Source organism: Nipponia nippon, unplaced genomic scaffold, assembly GCF_047370975.1.
Source record: "Nipponia nippon isolate SJK-2023a ecotype South Korea unplaced genomic scaffold, ASM4737097v1 scaffold_10, whole genome shotgun sequence".
NCBI classification, from domain to species: domain Eukaryota; kingdom Metazoa; phylum Chordata; class Aves; order Pelecaniformes; family Threskiornithidae; genus Nipponia; species Nipponia nippon.
The window spans coordinates 27,037,906-27,060,819 of NW_028262291.1; the positions used below are offsets into that span (position 1 = coordinate 27,037,906).

Sequence of the window (22,914 nt, forward strand, 5' to 3'; positions counted from 1 at the left end):
AATATGCGTACATCAAGACCAGAAGATCTGCACTCCAATAAGGCCACATCAAAGATGACTTAGCAGCAGAAAGCCTGAGGTCTAATAACAGGAAGATGGCAACAAGATTTCAATGTGTCACACGGGCCATTCCTGTTCTCTCAACAGGAAGGCAGAAATAAAGAAACCCAGAATGAGAGAGCAAAGACGATGGGCAGCAGCCTTGCCTAAGAATTAAGGAGGATGAAGAATGCAAAACTGAGGCCATAATCATGTTGCAATGACTGCTTCACTCCCAGAGGATATAAAGAGCTTGTCCAAATTATAGTTTGCTGTGCCTCATCAAGAAAAACCTAAGAGACATACCAAGGACACAATAGCTAGTGTCCCCTGTCCTTTGTGTCACACACACATGCGGTCTTCTTGGTGCTTGTGAGTATGAGTGAATGAGTGAGTGAAATAGGAGTGAATGAGTGCAAGTGACTGAAATCAGTTTTATTTAAAATAAATATGAGCATCCTCTTCCACGGAGTCTTGAACTGAGTTTTGTAACAGATTCTTACACCTAAGGCTGTCATTATTAATGAGTTATGCCATAACAATTGTCATGATACTTACACCAAAAAAGCATTCCAGTACACCCATGGGACTTCAAGAGGTATGTCCATCTGGGGAAGACTTTCCCCTGCAGTGAAGGCCACAGTATGAGACGGCAGTAGGAGGTCTAGCACTTTTCCTTCTTCCCTTCTCCCTTTTTGGGAAGTGTATTCCTTTCCCCTCACAAAACCTCTGCGTTCTCCTGCCTCCTTCCTAGGGACCCACAAATAAGGCAGGTCTGCTCTGTTCCAACACTTTTCCAGAGAAAAGGAGTAAATCCACTGGCTGCTACTGGGTAGAAACACACTCCGCTTCTCAGTCCTCTGCCTCCCCTCAGCTGGGGCAGAGAAGGTGTGTAGCAGTATTGCCCCAGTGAGAAAGAAAAACTGGCAGAGGCATGGGCACAACTGGCAGAGGCAGAGCAGAGCACAGCTCATCTGGATTATACAGGACAACACGAAATATATGCGTAGTTTATAATACTGTAGTAACTTAGCACTCGATCATTTTGACCCCAGTGGCAACATATATATTTAGAATGGCAATTCTGTCATACCATTGATAAATTACTCATCACTGTTATCATTGCTAGATGATTAAAAGGAATGCATTTGTCTGGGCTATGCTCAAGATGAGCATTCTCATCTCCTGGGAGTCAGTGGTCCATTCATTCCTCGAGGAGCAGTAAATGGGGTATTGAGTAAGCTGTCCTTTGAAACGTGTAAGGAAGCTGCTAAGAGAGCACAAAATATGTTTAGCCAGCAGTACCAGCTGGATGTGAGCCCATCCAGGATACTCCGTTCAGCTGACAGCTGTTACCAGAACCACATGAGGGTTAGTCTCTAACTCTCTCATGTCTCATTCTCCTTGTCATCATACCCTTTGTTTTGCTCTGTAGGAGGGGAGAAGGAGAAAGATATAACATAGGGACGGATGCAGACGCTGGTGGGTAGAGAGGTAGGGAAGATTTGCATGGTGGCAGGTGTTTAATATGATGTGCACACCACGTTAGACATGCTACTGGGGAAAAGAATGGAAGGAAGTTCTTGTTATGCCATAAATTGCATCCTCGCACTAAAAAGGAAATTACTTTCTGGTCGTTCCATCTGTCAGTCCTCTTCCTCTCTGAGGAAAACTATTCCTTTTTCTTTTTTTTTTTTTCATTCTCTCACTCTCTGTTGTGGGGGTCAGCCTCGTGACTGGGAGATGGGTGCTGGTGAGCTCTGACACCTCGTGAGGAAGGGAGGGGAGTGGAAAGGGGGTATGTGAAAACTGATGCAAACGTGTCAGTGCACAAGTCCAGCACTTGCTGCAGCAGGGGAAGAGTCCTGGTGCCTGCCAGAAGAGGGGTAAGTGCGGATGGCGGTTGGAAAGCAGAGCATGCCATCACAGGGAAGCAAAGGCTGGACCATCCTCTAGGAGAAGCATTACTAGGTGCCCCATCTGTACTCTGAGATGAGTACACCGGCATCTAAATTTCTCCCAAAGCAGGTGGGTATAGGGGAGTGAAAGACCTTTGGTGCTGGAGAGCTAGATTTTTTTTTTTTTTAACATTCAGATCTTGACATCTTCTTTCTGGAAGTCAACATCAGATTTTACAGGGCTACTAATAAACATGCTTTACAAAACCCCAAATTTGCTCTTCAACATAGAACAGTAATGTGAAAAGCCTGCTATTCTGCTGTCAGCAAAAATCAATGCCGACCTTCAAAGGAACAAGTAGTAGCCTTGTTGTTGTTAGGTGATGATCTAAGGCAAGCCAAGCTTTCTAGAGAGATACGAGCTTTTGTTGGACCAAATAACACAGCTGGTCTATAGAAAAGCTTTTGGGATTGCAAATCTCCAGAGCAGAAGGTCAGACAGGAACACGGCCTTGAGCAGCCAAAAGCACGTCGTTTCCCCCAGTGACACCGTTTACTCTCACTAACGCTATTCCCTCTCCCTCATCAACCTGCCCGAGGACCGCTGGTGTGGGAGCGCTGCCCCGCGGGTCGCTTCGCCCGGGACCGGAGGGCGCTGCGCTCTCGCCCCGCCACCCCACCGCGGCCCGGCCGCCCCCGCGCCGCCGCCGTCGCCCCCTCACCGCCCGGTCCCCAGGCCGGCGCCCCCGCCGGCGGCCTGCCCCGGGAGGGGAGGAGCGCAGGGCGCTCCCTCTGCCGCCGCAGCCGCCGCTGCGGTGAACGGCTGGTGCACAATCCCACGGCGCCGGTTTCCAGCGCCCTCTTCTCCCGGGAAGGCAGCGGGGAGCCCAGCCCGGCTTTCTCACACCGCCGCATCGCCCCGCCGCCCCCTCCCCTGTCGGCGCTCGCACGCCTCCCCCGCCCGCAGCGCCCGGGGGCGTCGTCGCCTCCCGGAGGCCGACCCGCGGCCGGCTGTGACAGGGGCGCCGAGCCCCTTCGCCCCGCCGCCCCCCTCCCCTTCCCCTCTCCCGCCCGCCCCCGGGCCCTCCTCCCGTCACTGATTCGGCGCCGGAGCCCCGGGTGCCCGGGCCCCCCTCCCCAGCCCCGGCCCCCGCCGCCGCCGCGGCTCCCGAGCTGTCAGTGCGCAGGCAGCGCCGCGGCCCCGCGCACAGCCCCGCGCACAGCCCCGCGCCGCCAACGGCCGCCAGCCGCCGCCAACGGCCGCCAACCGCCGCCGCGGAGCCGCCACCGCGGGGCGGCAGCAGGTACCGTGCCGGGGGAGCCGCTGCCGGCGGGGCCGGGCTGCACCTGAAGGGGAAGGGATTGGGATTGGGATCCCCCGGCCGGATAGGGGCTGTGGGAGGGGGGCCGAGGGCGGGCCTGCCCCGGCGGCGGCGCCCGTGGGGAGGCCGTCGGTACGGAGCGGTGCCCAGGCGGCGGCAGAGGGGCCGTCGGGGCTCTCACGGCGGCGGCCGTGGTTCTCGCGAAGGCGGGTGCTCGGGACACGCTGCGATGTCCGAGCCCGTGGCCCTCGGGGGCGGCGGGTAGGGCTCGGACGGCCACCCGGGCGGGCGGCGCTCTCTCTCCGTCCCCGCTGAGAGGATGGACAATAGCGGGAAATGCCTGAGTTACCCCCCCCTTCCCCTTTTATTTCCAATATTAAATGAGTAGAGTTTATGTGGGCAAGGGCATGAAATTTTGGGTGGAGAACCTCCCAGGGGCCGGCCATGGAGGAGGTCACCCCGGAAAATTCCCACAGGGGCAGTTTTTCAGGTGGGAAATAGCATTAAGCTTGCATGGATCTCTACTTTAGTTTCCTGGGGGAACTGACTCCCAAGGGTTTTCCTGAGACTAGCATACACGACTGATTCTGTAATGTACAATTTTCTGTCAGATAATCTAGTTTAATCCTTCTCTGTGTACTTGGCAATCCCACTGTCATCTCCTCAACCCACTCCCTAAAAGCTCCAAGGGAAGTGGGTCAGCATCTCCAGATGATGTTTCTATCAGACACTCGGTGAGTTTCTGCACTGCTGGCTGACTAGAAGGCAGCATTGTGACCCTTCAGTTTATGCACATACTGAATGAGCCGTGCTTCAATTATTCATTCTGATGCTATTGCAACCTTCTGCAGTTTCTCTTCTCCAGGGACATGATGTGTAACAAGACTTTGAAATGCTTTGCCAATGAGGCTGCGATCCTATCTAGGCATATGGCAGCTGTTTGCTTGTCTACCCGTTCTTAAGGGTTAATTTATAGCACTAAAAGATATGTCAAGGAAGAATAAGGATTCCCAGTAGGGCAGCATTACCCTCTACATTCCTTCTGTTCCTCTCTAAAAAGCTGAGACCAGAGTACTGAATGGTTAGTGGACTAGGCTCTACAAATGATTTTCCTATTTTCCACCTGGAAGAAACAAAGCCTTCAAAGTACATTTGGTGTCCATAACGGAGAACCTATGTCTTTGACATGGAATTGATTTAAATCTGATAATTTGTCAGTGTGGTAGACATTTGCTGTTTTGTAGATGAAGAAACAGGTGCAGAAATGAAATACATTGGAAACAGAGATTTGGCGGCAAAACTTGGAATCCCATTTGTTGTTATTTATGTTTTACTAGTGTGATCATCTGTCTGTTGTGCTGTGCTCTCCAGAGAGAGCTCATTGATAAACTGAGAACCATTAATATTTTCCAATTACAGGAGACTGGGTGGGCTCACAATGGCAGCAGCTATACTTACGGAAATACAGGATAACTATGCTGTGACCTGTAGTCAAGTAGGTGTATGATAGCTTTTATTTTCTCCATTTTAATAATAGAGATATTTCCAAGCAGCGGCAAGGCCAATTGTTGATCCCCAGTTCTTGGAATGCTCACTCTTGTATCAAATAGTAATCTACATGAACACAGGCACACAGAGAATACTCTATGTCTAAGGTGTAAAGAGCCAAGATAATTTGAACCTTCTGTGCATAGCACCCAATAATATGAAGACCAAAAGAAAAAGAGGCCAGTGCTAGTGGAAAGTGAACATGCAGTGAGCCTCCAAGTGATCACTGTCATTCTGCCAAAATTTCCACATTCTTATGGTTCGTTATAGGCAGAGAGCATTGAAATGAACTAATCTAATAGTGAAGGTAGATTTCCAAGGTGGAGAGTACCTCTGAGAATATAATATTCACAGCTGAGAAACATCTCCCTCCAAGAGATACTCATCTCTACATTGACTCTAAGGCATGAGAATAGAGAAAAAAATAAGGCTTAAAAATGCTAGAGTCTTAAAAATGCTGAAGTCTACAGCATCTGAGGTCAGATATTAGGATTTGGTGGGGTTTACTCCTGAACTCTTCCATTCACCTATCCTTTTAAATGCCCAAAGTATGAAGTGTGCATTCTACTCCAAAGTGCACAGTTAAGGAAAATGATGTTCCACTTGCCTTAGAATAACAGCTTGCTGACTAGTCTGTAGGGGCAAGGATCTTTGTACTGTCTTGAAAGACACATGAAGGCTTGCAGTTTGATAGTTCGTCATACATTATTTGAAAGAATCTACCTGATTGACTCCAATTTTCACCCAGTAGAGATTAAAAGCTTCAGCTCTTACTTCTTGACACAGAGATTTAGTATAGATCCCATTGCCCAGCAGATCCAAGCTTAAGTAAAGGCAGGACTTCTTTTTTCCTTTCAGCTTTCCTTTACCTTTTCCTTTGCCCCTATCCCAGGAAAGGAAATTTGCCTGATGCTCAAATGAGATAAGCCAGTAAGACACAACTGCTGTGCTGCTGGCTCTCTTGTCAATGCCTTGTCCTGTGTCCCCCCTTACCCCCCCTCCCCGCCAGTGCTATCTTGTCCCCGTAAAGCCTCTCTCTAGTTGCATACTTCCTCCAGACAGGTTAGAGAACAAAAGAGGAATTCCTGCTGCATCTAATCAAAGGTCTGAGGTTTCCAGCGGAGGTAACACAGCCAGAATGAGGAGATGATCACAGAGCAAGCAGTCGGTGGCTACTCCAGAGGCTAATAATTGATTACTAGGGCCCCATTGGGAAACAGTACAAATTCATAAAGTCCTATTTCTCCCTCTTCACCCTCCAGCTGGTTAATTCATCCCATGCATGTTTTCTGCTGTGCTGGGGCCTCAGCCACAGTGCCAGGAAAACCATCCATAATTGGGCTAAGGAATCTGGGGAGACTATGGAAGTGGTTACTGGAATGAGAGCCAGAGCCAGATGAGAGAGTCAAGCCACTGTTGTCAGGAGGAATACCAGATCATCTTTATTCCTGTGTACACAAAGGCTTACTATCTGTTAGTGCCTGCTTGTGACCACCACGGCTGGCATTTGAGCTCTGAGGAAAAGAACCTGCAGTCCTTTGGTCAAGGGCAGGTGCAAAGAAAATGTTTAGTCCATTGAAATCAACTAGCTGCCTCGGTGCATCCTTTCCAGCGTGTGCTGGTGGTGTAACTACAGTGAGAGTAATAAATGCTGACATTTATAATATATCCCTAAGTCTATGAAGAGAGAGGGTCACATCTTTCCCATTCATTGTTTCAGTATTCCAGCAGATTCTAACAGAACTGGCTTTTCTTAATTTTACATATTAAAAGATTTTTTGTGGCATAAGAGTGAGAGAATTAATTTGGGGTTTTTTTAAGTAAAAGTTGAGATTCTTGATCGTGGTTGTACATTATTCTTAAATATTTGCTTTGGGGAGGCGCAGGGCATAGCAGGTGAAGGAGGCTATAAACTGGGTAAACATGATTTTCTGAACAGGAAGATCTTCTTTAAATAATATCAGAAGTTTCGGAGCTCATCTGCTTGCTTTTAGTCTGTGCCAGTCCTTCAGACAGGCCACAAGCTGCTTAAAACTGATATGATAGCTGTGTTGGCGTGTCCTGGATCTGCTTCTGTTCAGTGTTTTCTTAGATGACCTGGATGGTAATATAAAGAGTGGGTGTATCACATTTGCCAGGGACATAAAACTGTGAGACTTGAAATATGCTGGAGGAAAAGATTAGAATTCAAAATTATTCCAACAAATTGGAAGAACTGCTAAGAAAAGAACTGGATGAAATTTGGTAGGGATAAATGCAAGGTACTACAATAAGGCAGGAATAATCAACTGCATAAGCACGAGTGAGAAGCAAATGGCTAGGATGCAACGCTGCAGAAAAGAATCTGACTGCTACGATAGATCACAAGCTGAACATGAGTCAATGTCATGCTGTTGCAAATGAAGGCAAACATCTTGCTAGGATATATAGCAAGACTTATAGCCTGGAAGACATGTGAAGCAATCCTCCTGCTCTCTTCAGCATTGCTAAAGCCTCAGCTTGGAGGCTGTGTGAAGTTTTGGTTATTGCACTTTGAGACAGGTGCAATTCAATTGGAGAGAGTCCAGAGAAGGGCAGCAGGACTCACCAAAGGTCTGAAAAACGTGACCTGCAAGATGACTTGAAAGAACTGAAATTATTTAGCCCAAAGCCCAGAAAACTGGTAGGGGAATATTACAGTCTTTGGACACAAAATAGAGGAGGGAATGATCTTTTCTTTGGGGTCATGGTGAATGGAACAGAAAGCAAGAAGTAGCAGAAAGAAATATTATTTTAGAATGCAGGAATAATTTTCTAGGACCTAGGATAATAGAAAAGGTTGAATATTTAGTCTGGGGAGGTTGTGAAGACTGCATCTTTTTAAGAACAAGTTAGACAATTATCTGTGAAGAATGAAATTAGGCTAGTGGCCCTATCATGGGAAAGTACCTTGGACTATTTGTCGTCTTAAGTTCTCTTCTAGACCATTCTTCTATCATTTTATGAAGGCAATGTGCTCATTTCATGTAAATGAAATAAAAGCTGTCTGCTGGCCCTGTTCTGATGTTTGTCTGATATCCAAGGGTAGCACAGCACCAAGAACACGGTGCAGCTCTTTCTGAAAAGAGCCCGAAAGAAAAGTAAGAGCTTACTAGAAGATGGTTAAAAGAGGTCTCTCTTTTTGGAGAAGACATAGGGAGTGGGACATTCTGATTTCCCTGGAGCAGATGCTTGACTGAGTCTATGAATGCTGAAAACAGTGATATAGAAGAAGAAAAGTGAATGAGAATTAACAGTTAGCAAAATTATCTGAAATGAAAATACAAACTCTTCTAGCATTTTACTCCTTGAATGAAAGACCGTAGTCCAAAAATGTTTTTTTAGAGATAAAATGGAATAAAATAATGGAATTCAGAATAGGAATAAAATAAAGCATAGTTCTACGATTGATGTTTTTAGGCATTTCTTCAGGGAGAGAAAATCTAGGTCCTGTAGTATTCATGGTTTAACATATATTGTTTAATATAAATGGAACAGGCAGTCCCCTGTGAATGGTGAAAAAGTGCTGGATCTCTGTGAGGAGACAGGTAGAAAGTAATAAGAGAGCAACGATCATCTCTTTTGGATGCTGCAGTGGAGAGCAGCACATGAGATCCTGAATAGAACACATTTTGAGTCCAACCAAAGAATTTTTTAATCCTCTAAAGGGAGAAGGATTTTTCTCTCTCCCCAGGCTTTAGACCTTTCCACTCAGACAAAAAGAAAAGCTCTTAGAGAAGTTAAAAACATACTGGGAGGAGTGGAAGTGTTTTTTATACCAACCAGGCAATAGGGAATTTTTTCTGTGAAAACAGGTACTCTCTGGGACTGAAAGGCTGCAAAGCAACTGCTGGAAAGAATCTGAACAAGACAAGGAGAAAATGAAGAATTAGGCTACGCTTTTTAGAAGGCTGTTTTCATGGAGCTGTTGCTCAGTGAACTGTAGCATATTAGCATTATAATCTGGTGTCATTTAAATACTCTTACACTGGAATTATCCATAAATTGTTGGAAATCCTCATATTTTGATTTACTCTGGGACATGTGAGCACAAACTGTGACACTACATAAGCTCTGATTGCTTTTCCCCATGCCCCCATCTTCCGTTGCTGCTTGAACACTTTGGGAGAAATAATGATGTGCTTAGAAAGCCAGTCACTTGGTGCCCCAGGTATTTCAAAGTAAATTCACATCCCTTCCACCCAAGGACTGACCAGTGCTTCACATTAGCTTGTATTGTTTTGCTTGAGTTCATTTCATCGCTCCTTCTCCCATCCTTCCGTTTGCTGTCTGTACTTCTCATCTGAGTCTATGAAATCCAGTCTTTATTTGGGAGACAGAAAGGGTGTCCAAAAGAAGGCTTACTGTAACCCGATGCTAAACGAGATTCAGCTTTGGAACAAGGTGATTCTGGAAGGAGATAAAGCAAAGGATACCTAGTGTAAAAAATCTCCTTTTTACTAGTAGGAGGAGGCAACAAGGTGGAGGCGTTGTTCTCTAGGAAACTTGGGAGGAAATCTGAGACAGGCTGGGCAGAAAACTACTGAACATGCTGGAGGGGGTTCTGCAGATTGTAATCTCCTGTTGGAAGCTGTTAATAATTGTCTTGAAAAGGAAAGGTGTTAGACAGAAGTAGCTAGAAGGACGGTAGGGGACTGAAAGAATTTGAGTAGAGGGCGCAGTGGCTTAAAATATGAACCGAATGTGAACATTTGGTTTTAGGGTGCATGGCTGAAATTTCTCAGTGTGGTTGTGAGGAAATTGTGTAGGCTATTGCAAATGGCACTTCTGTCAGTATGAGCTGCATATTTAATGCAATGTAACGATATCCAAGCCTGCTTTAAATAAAGCATCTGCATAACAGTGTTCAGAGCAGCAATATCCTTCATGTTAATTCTTTTTTTTTTCTTTTATATCATGTCCAGTTAGGGTCTAAAAGTTACATAAAACCTGCCAGTAGGTTGCTGCAGTCATTATTTCAGTATTTTAGCAAAATTCTTTTCCTATAAGCAAAAATCAGAGGCAGCAGCTTCAAGCTGTCAAAGGCAATTTTGCCTAGGAGGAAACTGGCTGGTCACGCAGATGAGCCTGGAATCTGTGAACACTTGACAGGCTCTGAGCGCTTTCTCACTGTGAATGAGGGACTGATGAGTGAACAGCAGTGTCCAGCAGCGCTTTTTGATGGTAATGCCAAAGCCTTTTACCAGCAGCTTCCTAGTGCAGATGGAGTTTTACAGAAATAGTCACACAAGCATTTCTACTGCCATAACGAGGGGACGGGCGTTTTTTAAATACTGGAAAAAATATAAAGCCAGAAAGGAGATATGGGAAAACCTTGTAAAACTATGTGTGTATTGAGGAAATTGTTCAGCAAAGGCTTCTCTCTGTCCCTCCAACCAGGGCAGTAGACTCTGCCTTGTGGGCAGCAGCACTTCTGTGTCAGGTTGTCACAGAAAAATCCAAGTTCAAAAGCGCAACTATGAAAACTTGACTTGCACGGTGTTTAAGGAAGGAACTTCATAACTCCCTGTTGAAGAACATGACAAGCTGATTAAATCCATGGACCAAACTACACTCAGAGTTTAAAAAGTGGAAGCAGAAACTGGGTTTTTCCTGAAGATATCAGCTATCAATTCACAGCCTTGGGATGTCTCATTTGCACCAACTATAGCCTTCTGAGAAATAGTTTTTAGTAAAAAGGCTAAAAAATTGAAAGGGCCCAGGTTCCAGCTGTCTATAGGCACTGCTCAGAGAGGTCTCATTACAAGGCATTTGCGAGGAAAGACCACTGGCAACGGGGAACTGCACGTTGCTGATTGTGAAGGGTCAGTATTAACAAACATGACAATGACTAACTTTTCTAACTTACTTTGCTACTTTTAACTGTGTATCTGTAGGCATAAAAGAAAGAATGCTACTGGGCCGAGAATTTTATAAACCTGATTCATGAAAAGCAACTGATACTGAAGAGCACTCTGTGTATTGCAGAATTTCATTGTTAATCCAGAACTTCTGTACCACTTAGAGGAAGTCTGGATCTCAAGAGACTGGCTGGTGACAAAAATGGGGGTAGTCACACGCAATGATTATTCTTTAAATGGTTGTTTCTTGATCTGTCTACTAATTCACTGAGTATAAAAGCAACAGGATTGTCATGTTGGACAATTAGAGAACAGGAAGAGAAAAAAGACTCGTTAGTGTATGTGGACTTTGACTGACACCTTCCTTTCCCCAGACAGAGTTTGGCAGAGCAGGGTTTTCATTCTGGAATAATACTGGCCTCTGCTTTGGTGCTGAGTGCATGATGCTTGTTTCTTCCCAGTTCTCCAGTTCCAGGCCTGTGTCCTGACCCTGCAGGAGGAGGAGCAGAAAGCAAGATGCCAGAGCAGAGATGGAAGATACACAGATCTTAATGCCTTTTATCACCTTCTTCACTAAACTAGAGCTCCGTGAATTTCCAAATTGAGATGTTGCAGCATGTCGGCAGTGAAGAGCAGCACTGCAGTGCAATTCACAGTGTTCTCTGACTACCTTCACAGTAATGAAACAGCAGGGCATGAAAAGAAATGAATGTGATTTTTTGGCTGAGTGTGATGGCAGATGTTAAAAGACAGCATGCTTTCCTGCCTTACCTGTCAAGACAAGAAAAAAAACTCCCAAGGAAAGCAGCATTCCTGTAGGCAAATGCCCCAGTACAGACAGAGTTTTTTTCAGATGGTTTTACAAAGTCTACTGTCAGAAAATACCAGTTAATAGCATGTGACATTTTCTCAAAGTATGTTATAGTGCAGCCTTTGATGGATAAAAAGACCAAATCAATTATGTGTTTTCATTGATGAAACATAGTGTTACAAGTTGATCTATCAAGCAAAAAGAACTGAATCTCATCCTTTCTGAAAGTTTTCTGTTAACTGCAGGTAATCAAGAGGGGGACCAGAGTTACCCAACTTGTGAACATCTTTGGTTACATTGCTAAATCAACTCTTAGCAGTCAGTGAGTTCAGACATGACTAGGAAACAAAAATGCTTTTTGTTGTCCTTGCATGTAATCCCAGATGGCATTCAGCTATCCATTAATTCCCCTAGGGGACAACTACTGGACTCCACAGGCTCATCCTAATTTGTGATTTGATGATCAACCAACAAGAACCAGCATATTCCCTCTAGCTTTTACCCAGGTGGGTGACGTGTCAGGTCTTAGAGCAATGACTGGAGGGCAGCATACCAGTGAGTGGGGGAACGGGTTGGAGGCAACAACTGCAGGCACAGAGTTCCAGGAAAAATGAGAATGATGTGCCTAATCAAGTGAGAGAGAGAAAGAAAAGGTGTGGCTATGCAGCTAGAGAAGAAAATAGACAAAAAAATCTAAAACTTGTTCCTTGTTTTGATTAGGACCTTACATAGCAGTGAAATTGAAATCATATATTGGCTGATACAAAGTGCAGGAGCACAGACTTACAGAAACGAAACTGAGAACACAAAACCATTACAGAGAGGACAATGAACAAACCTTGAGAGTACACCACAGGTTCCAATATTTCTTATAATATCTCCACAATCTCATGTACAACAGTCTTCAACAGGAAGGTATAATACAAAAGTTGTGATTCCTGTAATGTATAGACAGTCAAAATGGCTTTCTTATTTAGTGCACCTTCATGGGTGGCAGGTTCCACAGGTTCCTATTAGTTCCTGGACAAATAAACCTACTATTAGCAGTTGTTTTCATTCTTAATGAGAGGATGAGAGGAAAACATGAAAGGATCACTGCAAGATTTTTCCCAGCTGATGGTGCTGTACCTGACAGGTCTGCTGGACGACTGGGCATGTGAATGAAAGTGGCAGTATGGAACAGGAAGGAAAGCCAGTACAGCCTGTGTTTGACTGGAATACTTACTCTCATCCTGATGAAATTTTCTTTAATGTCTATAAGTATTTGTTACAACTAAGGATTGAAAGAAAATTGACAAATAGGGCATCAGCTCTGAGAACAGCATAGGAACCTCCTCTTCTGGTCTGCATGATTGGAGGATGAAATTATTCATTCAGCTGCATTGAAGGAAACTTCTCCTTAGATGCATAGAGGAAAATGTGGTTTAAAAAAATCAAACAATAACTACCTATACTGTAGATACCTACCTATAGTAAATACTGTAAATACCTACCTATAGTCTCTGAACTGTTGCTAGACTTTTATAGGTTAACAGAAGGAGCGGGGATTATCCCGAGAGCTAAACTTTCCTTCACTGGAAGGAAGTGGCATAGAAAAACTGAGCCATGGTATGTAACAACAAAACAGAAAGAATAAAGGGGTTAGAATCTGAGCTGATTCCAGAGTACTGAGTATAGTGCCATTCTGCCCACCTAGTGTTTCCACTTTGTCACTCACAGCTCAGTTTTCCCTATTGGTTATAATGCAGAGATGTGTTTTAAAGAAAATGTCCCTAAGGATGTGAGCTACACCACCACTTCAGGAAAACCTGAGAACAAGCTTGTGTTCAGTGGGGCTGTCTAAACAGCCTTTTGATTCTTTATCAACCCTTTAAAGTCCCCATAATATTCCCCCTGGGGAATAACGTTGAACTTTTTCCTGCCCAAACTCTTACTAAAAGAGAAAAATTTCAAGAGTAGTCTGTGATGCTGAACCCATCTGCATCTTCCTTAGATTCCCAGTTTTTGCCTCCAACCCAGAAACATCTTCTGCAAACACGTCTAAACTTTCTCCCTCGTTGCCTCTTCAGAGAGTCCCTCGTGGTCTGTATAGCCATTACCTTGCTGTTCACATTCTGCTTTAGCACTGCTGTGTACTAACTGGGTCTTGCTTGTTGATTCCAGCTGGTCAGATGATGAAACGGAACTGTCTTATTTGCTGGCTGTTTCATTTTAGCACCTTTAATCCTGCAGGTTTGTTTGTTTGTTTTTTTTCCCCAGACTTTGTAATAGCATAGTAAGAGTAAGAAATCTTATGCTACATTTGCTTGTTATTACCCATGTCCCCTATCCTATATCTTCTAGACTGTAAGTTTCTTTTAAAAACTCTTCTACAGAGTCCAGCAATGTGCAGTTCAGCAGGCTACCAGCTTGTTTGCAGACTACCATAGTTTAAATATCTTAAGCCAGGTGAGAAGTTTAAAATAAAATCATCCCTGTAACTAAGTCTTGTTCATTTTTAAATAATAATTTCTCATTAGCCTTTGGAATAGCCTGAATTGCGCTGCTTCTGCTCAGAATTCTTCCTCATAAGGTGACTGTCACTCCAGTAGGGCTGTTGCTGGGGCAGTCTGTCTGGCAGCATCCCTGTGCTTCCTGTGGTTCTACCTCCATGGCCAAAGCGAAAAAAACCCAGGACTTCTGTGAAAAAGTCCTCCCACTACATGGCTTCCAGCCCAGCCACCTGGAAGAATGAAATTGCCCTCTACTCCATTCTCTGAGGTCTCTGTGCCTTTCTCTCTCTTTAGACCTAGCTAAACTGGCCAGTCTGCCTTTTGGGACCTTCCTCTCTCTCTGTCTTAACTGAGATCTTTATGGTATATGCTGCCAAAGTGTCAGTTACTTTTTTTTACCTATCAAAATACCTCCTGGTATTCCAGGCCAGACTGTCTCTGTTAATCCTTTATGCCAGTGTGATTTGCCTTCTGGTGCAGCAATCCGGTTCCTCCTGGAGAGATGGGATGCTTTAACAAAGCCTTGTTCCACAGGCTCAGCATCTCTTGCATACACCAGGAGAAAGAAATGCACACATAAACGAGGCTAAAAAAGGAAATTAGGTTCGGGGGCGGGAAAAGAGATAGTTTAACTTTGGCATTACTGTAACCGTAACTGGATCCATGCAAAAAATTCCTACTGTTGAAATGGTCTCAGTGTTTTATGTTTAAAGGTAGCAGTGTTAAATAAACAACAGACTTCTGGCTTTCTCATGCTGTGGTTTCCAGTTTTCTCTGTCCATGCTTTCACAGAAACCATTTATCACTGAACTCATTCCCAACAATGGCTAGTGTTTTTCACTACTTACTGCTGCTGTGATTTCAAAGACGGCTTATCAACAGTTTGTTTAACTGCATGTGCAAAACAACTTTACAGTATTCAACACATTTTATGAACTACAGTTTAAACTCAAATGTTCTAACAATGTTTTCTGTTCTTCCACTTCTGATCAGTGTTAGAGTATGTTTCTTTGCTTTGCAGTTTTTAGTCTTGTTTGCTTGAGGAGTGTGTATGTGGTGGAGAGTTGGACTGTGTAAGTTGTTCATTTAGAAAAGGATGTTAAAAAAAATTATATTATATTTTAAAGCATTAATCTGTTAGAATGAGTCCTTGCTCCCACCTAGGGTTTATTCAGCCATCTTCTCTACTAAAACATCACTCTGTCCATCTAAATGAATATATTTTTAAATATACATAATAGCCAAAGCAGAAGACACAGTGTGTCACCCTGGCACTTCAAATGTGTTTAACAACTTGAATGCTGTTATAGGAAGAAAAATCTTAATGTCAGGACTATCGTGTTTCCATTTTGATCAGTGAATATACATCATCTTATATATCATCATTTTAGCTTAAACAGAGTTGTTAGGGCTTCAGTTGAAATATCGCAGGTTTAATTAATATTCTGAAGTGCAGGCTAACATGAGAGGCTTATGCCAAAATACAGTCCCTCCATTTTCTTTTCCTAAGTATGGCTGGAGTTGAGGCACTTTGAAAGAATTTTTGTCTCTCCGCAGATCTTTGAGTACACAGAAGCTGGTTTATTATGTTAAAGGACTCCCTTGACTGAAGGAAACATTTAAAATTAAGTACTTTCTATATTAATGCCATACAGTTCTGTCATTCAAAGTGTGGCTTATAGTTTCCAAAAAGTATCCTGAATGCTTCAGACAAGGTTTTACCTCTCAGGATTTTTCCAGAGTTTAAAAAAACACCTTCATCAAAAGCAGAGAAAGACCAAAGCCATAAGTGAATCCCTGATTTTGTCAAACAGTACTCTATACAGATTTTGCTTTTGAGGTTCTACTACAATTAATTTCTCCTTGATGCTGGAAGAAGTGAAGCATTTGCATCATTATCTGATGCTCTTAACCTGTATCAGATGAGTGGAACAGGCAGTATGTGGTATCTGGGGAAAAAAAAATCTTGCTAACTATAGTCCAAGAAGGCTGTTCATTACCCAGGCTTTCACTGATTCAAATAATTGAAACATTTGCAGCTGTCCTTAAATATTAGAGTGAGAGCTAGGAAGAACAGGGCTTTGCTCTTGCAGCTTACAGGATTTTAAGAACTTTTACTAACAGTTAATCCAACTGCACTGCTTCACATTTGTTTCATATCTCATTCTTCAGTGATCTTCTGGGTAAAACTCCCACTGAAATTAAAGGACTCTGCCTAAGGTAGGACTAGGGAATCTAGCTTATTAATATTTTGGACTAAAAAGAAAACCCTTGTGAGTTTAACAAGATCTGGCCTGCAAGTCTAGAAACGGGGTGACCTTTCTATTATTGAAAGTCATTTTCTAAATCCATGGATTTCAGTAGAAGAGTAAAGCTAATTGTCTTTCCACTGGTGGGTTGATTCTGTTCCAGGACAGAAAAAACACCTTCAGCAAGTACAAAGCTATTAAAGTTTCCTGGGTCATGCAAATGGTGAATTCTGTCTCTTTCTTTTCAAAAAAGATTTGCAACTCCTGTTCTATGTGAGTCACTACCATTTTAGCCCCTTCTTTTCAGGTCATTAATTTAATGTCAGTGCCTTTGAGAGCTGTTTAGCTCCATGATGTGTTCTGTGCTTCCTGTTCCAAAATTAGTTTCTTGACTTCTTCCCTGTGGGCTGCTGTCCCTGTTGGTACTGCCTAGTGTAAAGGCAGTAGCATACTCTGTTTATCCCTTGGGTCTGCTTAGCTTCATTGCACACTTCTGTGGTGTTAGCACAATAAGGAATGGTAGGGTAGGGGGCAAAGGGCCCTGATTGATATGTAAATGTAATGAGAATAACACAGCTGCTATGTATGACACATGCATGGCCCATGCTGAAGACCCACTTTTCACCTCTGGCCTGGGTCCTTCACCTCACTCTGCAGTTTTAAAACTTATGCCATAGCATGAACTTAAGGCTGATACCACAGTGTCCCTGGCCAGCCTCACATCCTTGGTGCTGTCTCTTCCCTGCTGGAACAAAGCTATCCCAGTAAAACACTTGGGCACCAGAAGCATTTGCTGGGGGAGCAACAGAGCATTTTGGAAGCTTTATCTTTCAGACTTACTATGCTAATACGTTCAAGAGTTGTCATGAGTTGCCTCTGTTTATGGCAGTCCTGTAGATAGCTGAATCTTCCTAATGATTGGCAAATTATTCTTAGACTGGTTTAGTGTGAGAGGCAGTTATTAGATACTTTCTAAATTATTTTAAAAAGATAAAGAACCTAAATAGTCCTGAAAGTCGTGAGTGGGAGCTGTCAAGGAAACAACTTGCTAATGGAAACATGGCATAATTAACTGCCTTATTTAAATGACTTGTCAGTAAGTTATTGGGAAGAGCTGATAAAAAAGGGACTGCAGCAGCAGAGAGTCTTTGCAACTGTAACTGAGTGATCCAACCTTTTTCAAAGGGACATTACCACAGAGAAATTAGCTTTGGGACAAAAACAAGGATAGTGGTCATTTGAAGAAATATAAAGTCAGATTTACTACAGAGTTTATTAAACTGTTTTGTCTTTCTGTGGTTTTTTTGGCCAGCAGTGACGTGCTTGCAGTATATTCCCTGACTCCCAGATACACTGAGTGAGCTCTGGAGCACAGGCAGCGCTTTAGAACCAGGCTGGTTAGTTTAGCTAAAAATTCAAATGCCAGATCCTTTCCTGTCATTTCTTGGCTCAAGAGCATGCAGCCATGTCACAGTCATCCTGGTTCTCCATGCGGCCACACCGTGGTGATCACTAGAGTAACAATGGATGAGTATGAATCAGAAACATCTAACAACCCTTGTAAGTTTGCCTTTAGGGCTTGGTTTTCTAAGCTGGAAGCTGAAATGAGCCTGCCATGCTGGATGTAGCACTCTGCACTCTGCAAAAATAATACTGCTAAACCAGAAGCTGAGCTCACAGTGTGACAGTTTGGGATTTAGTTCTTGGTGGGATGTTAGGGCCTATTAGTATTGTTTAAATGGTAGCAATGGCCAAATGCTGTACAGACATGGGAAGAGAGAGAGTCTTTGCCCTGAGGAGCTCACAAACTAAATGGTGAAGTGAGGAAAAATAAAGACAGCATGGAAGCAGATGCATGGCAATTAGCTGTGGCTTAATAGTTCCATTGAAAATGCTTTCTTAAATTTCTTAAATAACATTCATTTGCTGGATGAAAGAATGTCTGTCAGACCTGCCGTTAGCTGGTTAGTTCCATGTAAGTGTCATGGCTAGGGTTAGTAGTGAGTTAATTTTAAACTGTGAGAAGGCAGTAGCTATGGGAATCAGCTATAGAATCAGGAATCATGACTTCGGAGGTCTCTAGTCCGACCTCCTGCTGAAAGCAGGGCCAACACTGAATGCAGACTAGGTTGCTCACAGCTTAATCCAGTCTGGTCTTGAAACTTCCAAGGATGGAGATTTCACAATCTCTCTGGCTAAACTATTCCATTCTTAATTGCCCTCAATGTAAAATTATTTCGCTTATATCTGGTCTGAACCTTCCCCTTTGGATTTTATGACCATTGTCTCTTATTCTCCCACCATGCATATCAGTGAAGAACCTAGCTCTGTCATCTCAGTAACCTCTTCATAGGTACTGGAAGGCTACTACTAGATCCCCCCAAAGCTTTCTCTTCTCCAGGCTAAACAAGCCCAGTTCCCTCAGCTTCTCCTCATATGGCAAGTGCTCCAGACCCCAACCATCTTGGCTGCCCTCTTCTGGAGTCACTCAGTTGTCAACTGAAGGGGAATAATCACTGCCTGTGGTTACTGGCTACCTTCTGTTGATGCACCCTGGTGTGCTGTTAGTCTCCATTACCTGCAGGGCACAGCGCTAACTCAGGAGTAAATTATTGTTCCCCAGGACTCCTAGATCCTTTTCAGCAGTGCTGCTCCTCAGCCAGTTAGTCACCACACAGGGTTTGTCCATCCCAGGTACAGGAATTTGCATTCATCCTTGCTGAATTTCTTTTCAGTCCATTCCTCCAGCCTATGTCCCCCTGAATAGCAGCTGTGCCTCCAAGTGTATTGACAAACCCCCTGTTTTGGTGTCATCTGCAACCTTGATGAGTGGACGTTCTGTCTCCTTCTCCAGGTCATTGATAAAAAATATTAAAGAGGATATTGAATATTAAACACTAGCCCTTGAGCCTGACAACCCAGCCAGTTTTTCACCCATCTAAGTAGTCCACTTATCTAGATTGTAACATAACAACTTGGATACAGGAATGCTCTGGGACACTATAACAAAAGCCTTGCTAAAAGGTAGGTGACAGACACTGGTCTTTTCTCACAAGAAGGCAATCAGTTTGGTCAGACATGATCTACCCTCAGTTGATCAACACATGCTAAATGTCATGCCTTTTGCCTAAAAATGTGTTCCAAGAAGAACACTCCGTGATTTTCCCAGGGACCAAAGTGAGGGGCTAACTGGCCAACCGGCCTGTAGTTCCTCAGGTTGTCCCACTTGTCCTGACACTAGTGTGTCAGTTACATGTAATTAAGTGAGAATATAGTTCATTCTTGGGTTCATATCTATTAGAGCTGCATTTCAGATTTCAGTTTTATTCTCAAGTGTGAAAGAGCAGGGACTGTAGGTCAAGCTAAATTCCTGTTGGTGAGTGATTCTAGGTATCACATCTTGCCAAAACAGGATCCCATTGCCACCTCACAGTCTATGTGGATTCCGTATGCTTTACTTCTATTACTAGGTTATCCAGTTGGTTCAAATATTTACCTTTTTATCCCTTTTAATTCAGGATTTGTCTTCACCCCTCCCCCCAATGAGTAGCATGTTTTGCTCCTGTTCTGCTGGTCTGTGAATTCATTGTTTGCAGGCTGGCAAGGCACCAGTTCTGGGGTGACAGATGGGACAGACTGAAAACCAGGCAGTTGCCTCCCAGCCTGAATGATATTTTAATAAGCACAGAGAGGTGACAGAGAGAGAAGCTTCTTACTGGAATGACTGGCAGTTTTGTTTTCAGCCTGAAAGCACTAATAGATGATTTTTGGCTTCAGTCCAAAAACAAAACTATCACAGAAACTAGCAGCAGAAAATCCCATTAGCTCCTAACTTATCCTCTTTTTTAAGGGTCAAAGAAGTTTTTTTTCTCTGTGGTTTATTATCCAGATGGGGAGTCGTTTCCCTGGTTTTGGTATTTCGGTTCTCTCTCTGAGATTCTATACTTTGGGAGACTTGCCTTTTTTTTTATCTTTTGTTTTCCTTCCTTTTTAAATGTCATTCATTTTCTCCATTGTCTTCCGTCCTTCCCTAAACAATCCCTCTTCTTCTAGTTTCTTTACACTCTTCACAGATTAATGGTGGAGTCTGTCTGAATAATGGGCTCTACCAACTTACTTACTTGGCTTCCAGCTTCCACATCCTGTGAAACAGCTAGTGCAGTGCTAGGCAATGACATCTGCATGGCAATCTCTAGAGCACATGTCCTCTTCTCCCTGCCCTTCAGCTGTATCTATCTCAGTTGTATAATACAGGGTCTGTGCAGGGCTTTGTTTAATCCTTGGTCTTATGAATAAGAACACTACAAAAGGGAGGTCTGGCAAAGCCCCAACAAGCTCTGAGATCCCTCTGCAGTGTGAGCAACACAGTGTTTTGCAGACAAACTGTAGGACAGCCAGGCTTTCAAAGGAGAAGGTTCTTTTTTTTCCTACAAGTACAGGGAAAAAAGGTCCAAGTCTTGCTAGGAAAATATCAAAATGGTACTGGGATCTGAACTGAGGTATGGTTCCACACACTGATCAGAGAATGCACTGGAAACTCCTCAATATTTGGACATAGACCTTCATGTCTATTTAGCAAGATTCAGGTCTGGGTTTCAACTGGAGTATGAGCTGGAAATTAATGGGATTCCTGCTAAAATATGCTTCTTTTTCCTTTCAGATACAATGATGCAACCGAAGGTTCAGATCCTGTTTGGCTTCCTTTGCTGCATGACGTTTCTGCCTACAGATGGCTTCCCAGCAGACACCAATACCGAATTTCGCTCTGCTTTTTCTGTGGCCAGAACCAGCAGCATGGAAGGGAGCTCTGAGATGGTCATTACCTTTGACAAAGTGTATGTGAACATTGGCAATGACTTTGATCCCAAGACTGGATTGTTCCGCTGTCGGATCCCTGGAGCCTACTACTTCTCCTTCACTGTTGGGAAATACCCAAAGAAAAACTTGTCTGTCATGCTGATGAGAAACAAGAATGAGGTGCAAGTGATTGTGTATGATGAACATCACCGCAAGGAACGGAAGGTAGCCAGCCAGAGTGCCATGTTGCAGCTTGACTACGGTGACACAGTTTGGCTGCGTTTACATGGAGACCCCAAGTATGCTCTTTACAGCAACGTGGGCCCCTATACAACTTTCAATGGCTACCTAATCTATCCAGACACTTCTGCCTTCTTCCAGAACGCTCTTAGCTCTCAAGAGCTGGGGCCACACCACCACACTATTCAGCAGCTTCCCAGAGAGCAAAATGAAGCTTCACAGCGACATGTGTTATCTGATCAACCAAACAGAGAGCAAGACCCTCGCTCTGCATTTTCTGTTGCCCGCTCACAAAGTCTCCTGGGGACAGATGACAAGCAAACCCAGCATGAGCCTATCACATTTGACACAGAGTTTGTGAACATTGGAAAAGATTTCAATTCCTCCACTGGCATCTTCTCATGCCGTATACCTGGTGCATACTATTTCTCCTTCACCATTGGCAAAATGCCCTTTAAGACTATGTCAGTGAAACTTATGAAGAATCACAATGAGGTGCAGGCCATGATCTATGACGACAACCACTCCAAGAGGCGGGAGATGCAGAGCCAGAGTATCATGCTGCCTCTGCAATATGGGGACACTGTTTGGCTCTACAGCCATCAGCACGATGGCTATGGTGCCTACAGCAACCATGGCAAGTACATCACCTTCACGGGCTTCCTGATCTATTCAGAGGCTCAGCCAAAATGGCTTCCAGGTGCCAGCTCACCCCAAGGGTCAAATAATTAAATGCAGATGTGAAAGGAGCGTAAGAAAAGCCAAGGTGCCATGAACTTGGGTACAGCTCCTCTTCGGATATCATCCTCTACTTTGAGCATGCTATCATGTGTCCAGTGCTTTCCTTATGCTGCACGCTTGTGCCCTGTCCACAGGGCAACTGCTGTGTCTGCCATTCATCCGTAGAAAGGTCTTTACAGGTTGTATGTGTGTGTCCTGTGCTGGTGTTTGATTTAAGCATAAAGCATGAGGTAGTTTTGGGGCAGGGGTGGGGCAGTGTAGTGAGATGCTGAGGATCAGAGAACCACTGCAGTAATGTTACTGCAGGTCCCCAACATCCAGAAAGCAAAGGATGTGGTGACTTTCCTTGCATATCTGGGGAGGGAATAAATGTAATGAAAATGAATGCAATAAAAATACAAAAGATGTAAAATTTTCTCAGACTGGAATTTGTTGTTACTTCTGAGACTTGTGTGCTTGTCACTGCCTGAGGTACCAGCTCAGACGAGAAAGAAGCACAGTGATCATACGAGCTGCAGTATGTGTTACTCCACCAGTCTGTGTGTGTACACTCTTTTTTATCATTTCTGTGCGTGAAGTGTTGGTACCTCTTATGATTTTCTTGCAAGTTTCACAATATTTGGTGCTTTTCTTAATCTGAAGTTGCTGAAGTCAAGAAGCTGTGTTTGAGAATCTCAGCTTCCATTTAATGAAAATTATGCATTTAGAAACAAACAAAAAAGTAGGCTTCTAGTCCTTGTAGTAAAGGATGAGGGCTCAAATCTATGAACGGTCCATCCTCTGAAAGTTCAGAAGCAAGGTAAATAAGAAGGATAAAAAATGTATTTTTGAATCTCTGAATATTTGGGTCAGCATCAGGCTCATAATGTGTAAGCGTGAGTAGTATCGTGCCATGCAA

The 22,914-nt window shown here is 43.8% G+C and overlaps 1 protein-coding gene across 2 annotated transcripts; it reads left to right on the top strand.

The window, feature by feature from the left end:
- Positions 1-3,110: 3,110 nt before the first annotated feature.
- On the top strand, positions 3,111-22,432 carry C1QTNF4 (C1q and TNF related 4). Of its 2 annotated transcripts, XM_087746772.1 has the most exons (3): positions 11,922-12,003; positions 13,661-13,729; positions 20,899-22,432. In XM_087746772.1, the coding sequence occupies exons 2-3, from the start codon at positions 13,669-13,671 to the stop codon at positions 22,005-22,007; spliced, it is 1,170 nt and encodes a 389-aa protein (XP_087602898.1). In that variant the 5' UTR covers positions 11,922-12,003; positions 13,661-13,668; the 3' UTR covers positions 22,008-22,432. The 2 variants fall into 2 exon arrangements, with proteins under 2 accessions (XP_087602899.1, XP_087602898.1); XM_087746773.1 differs by lacking the exons at positions 11,922-12,003; positions 13,661-13,729 and adding an exon at positions 3,111-3,241.
- Positions 22,433-22,914: the final 482 nt, after the last annotated feature.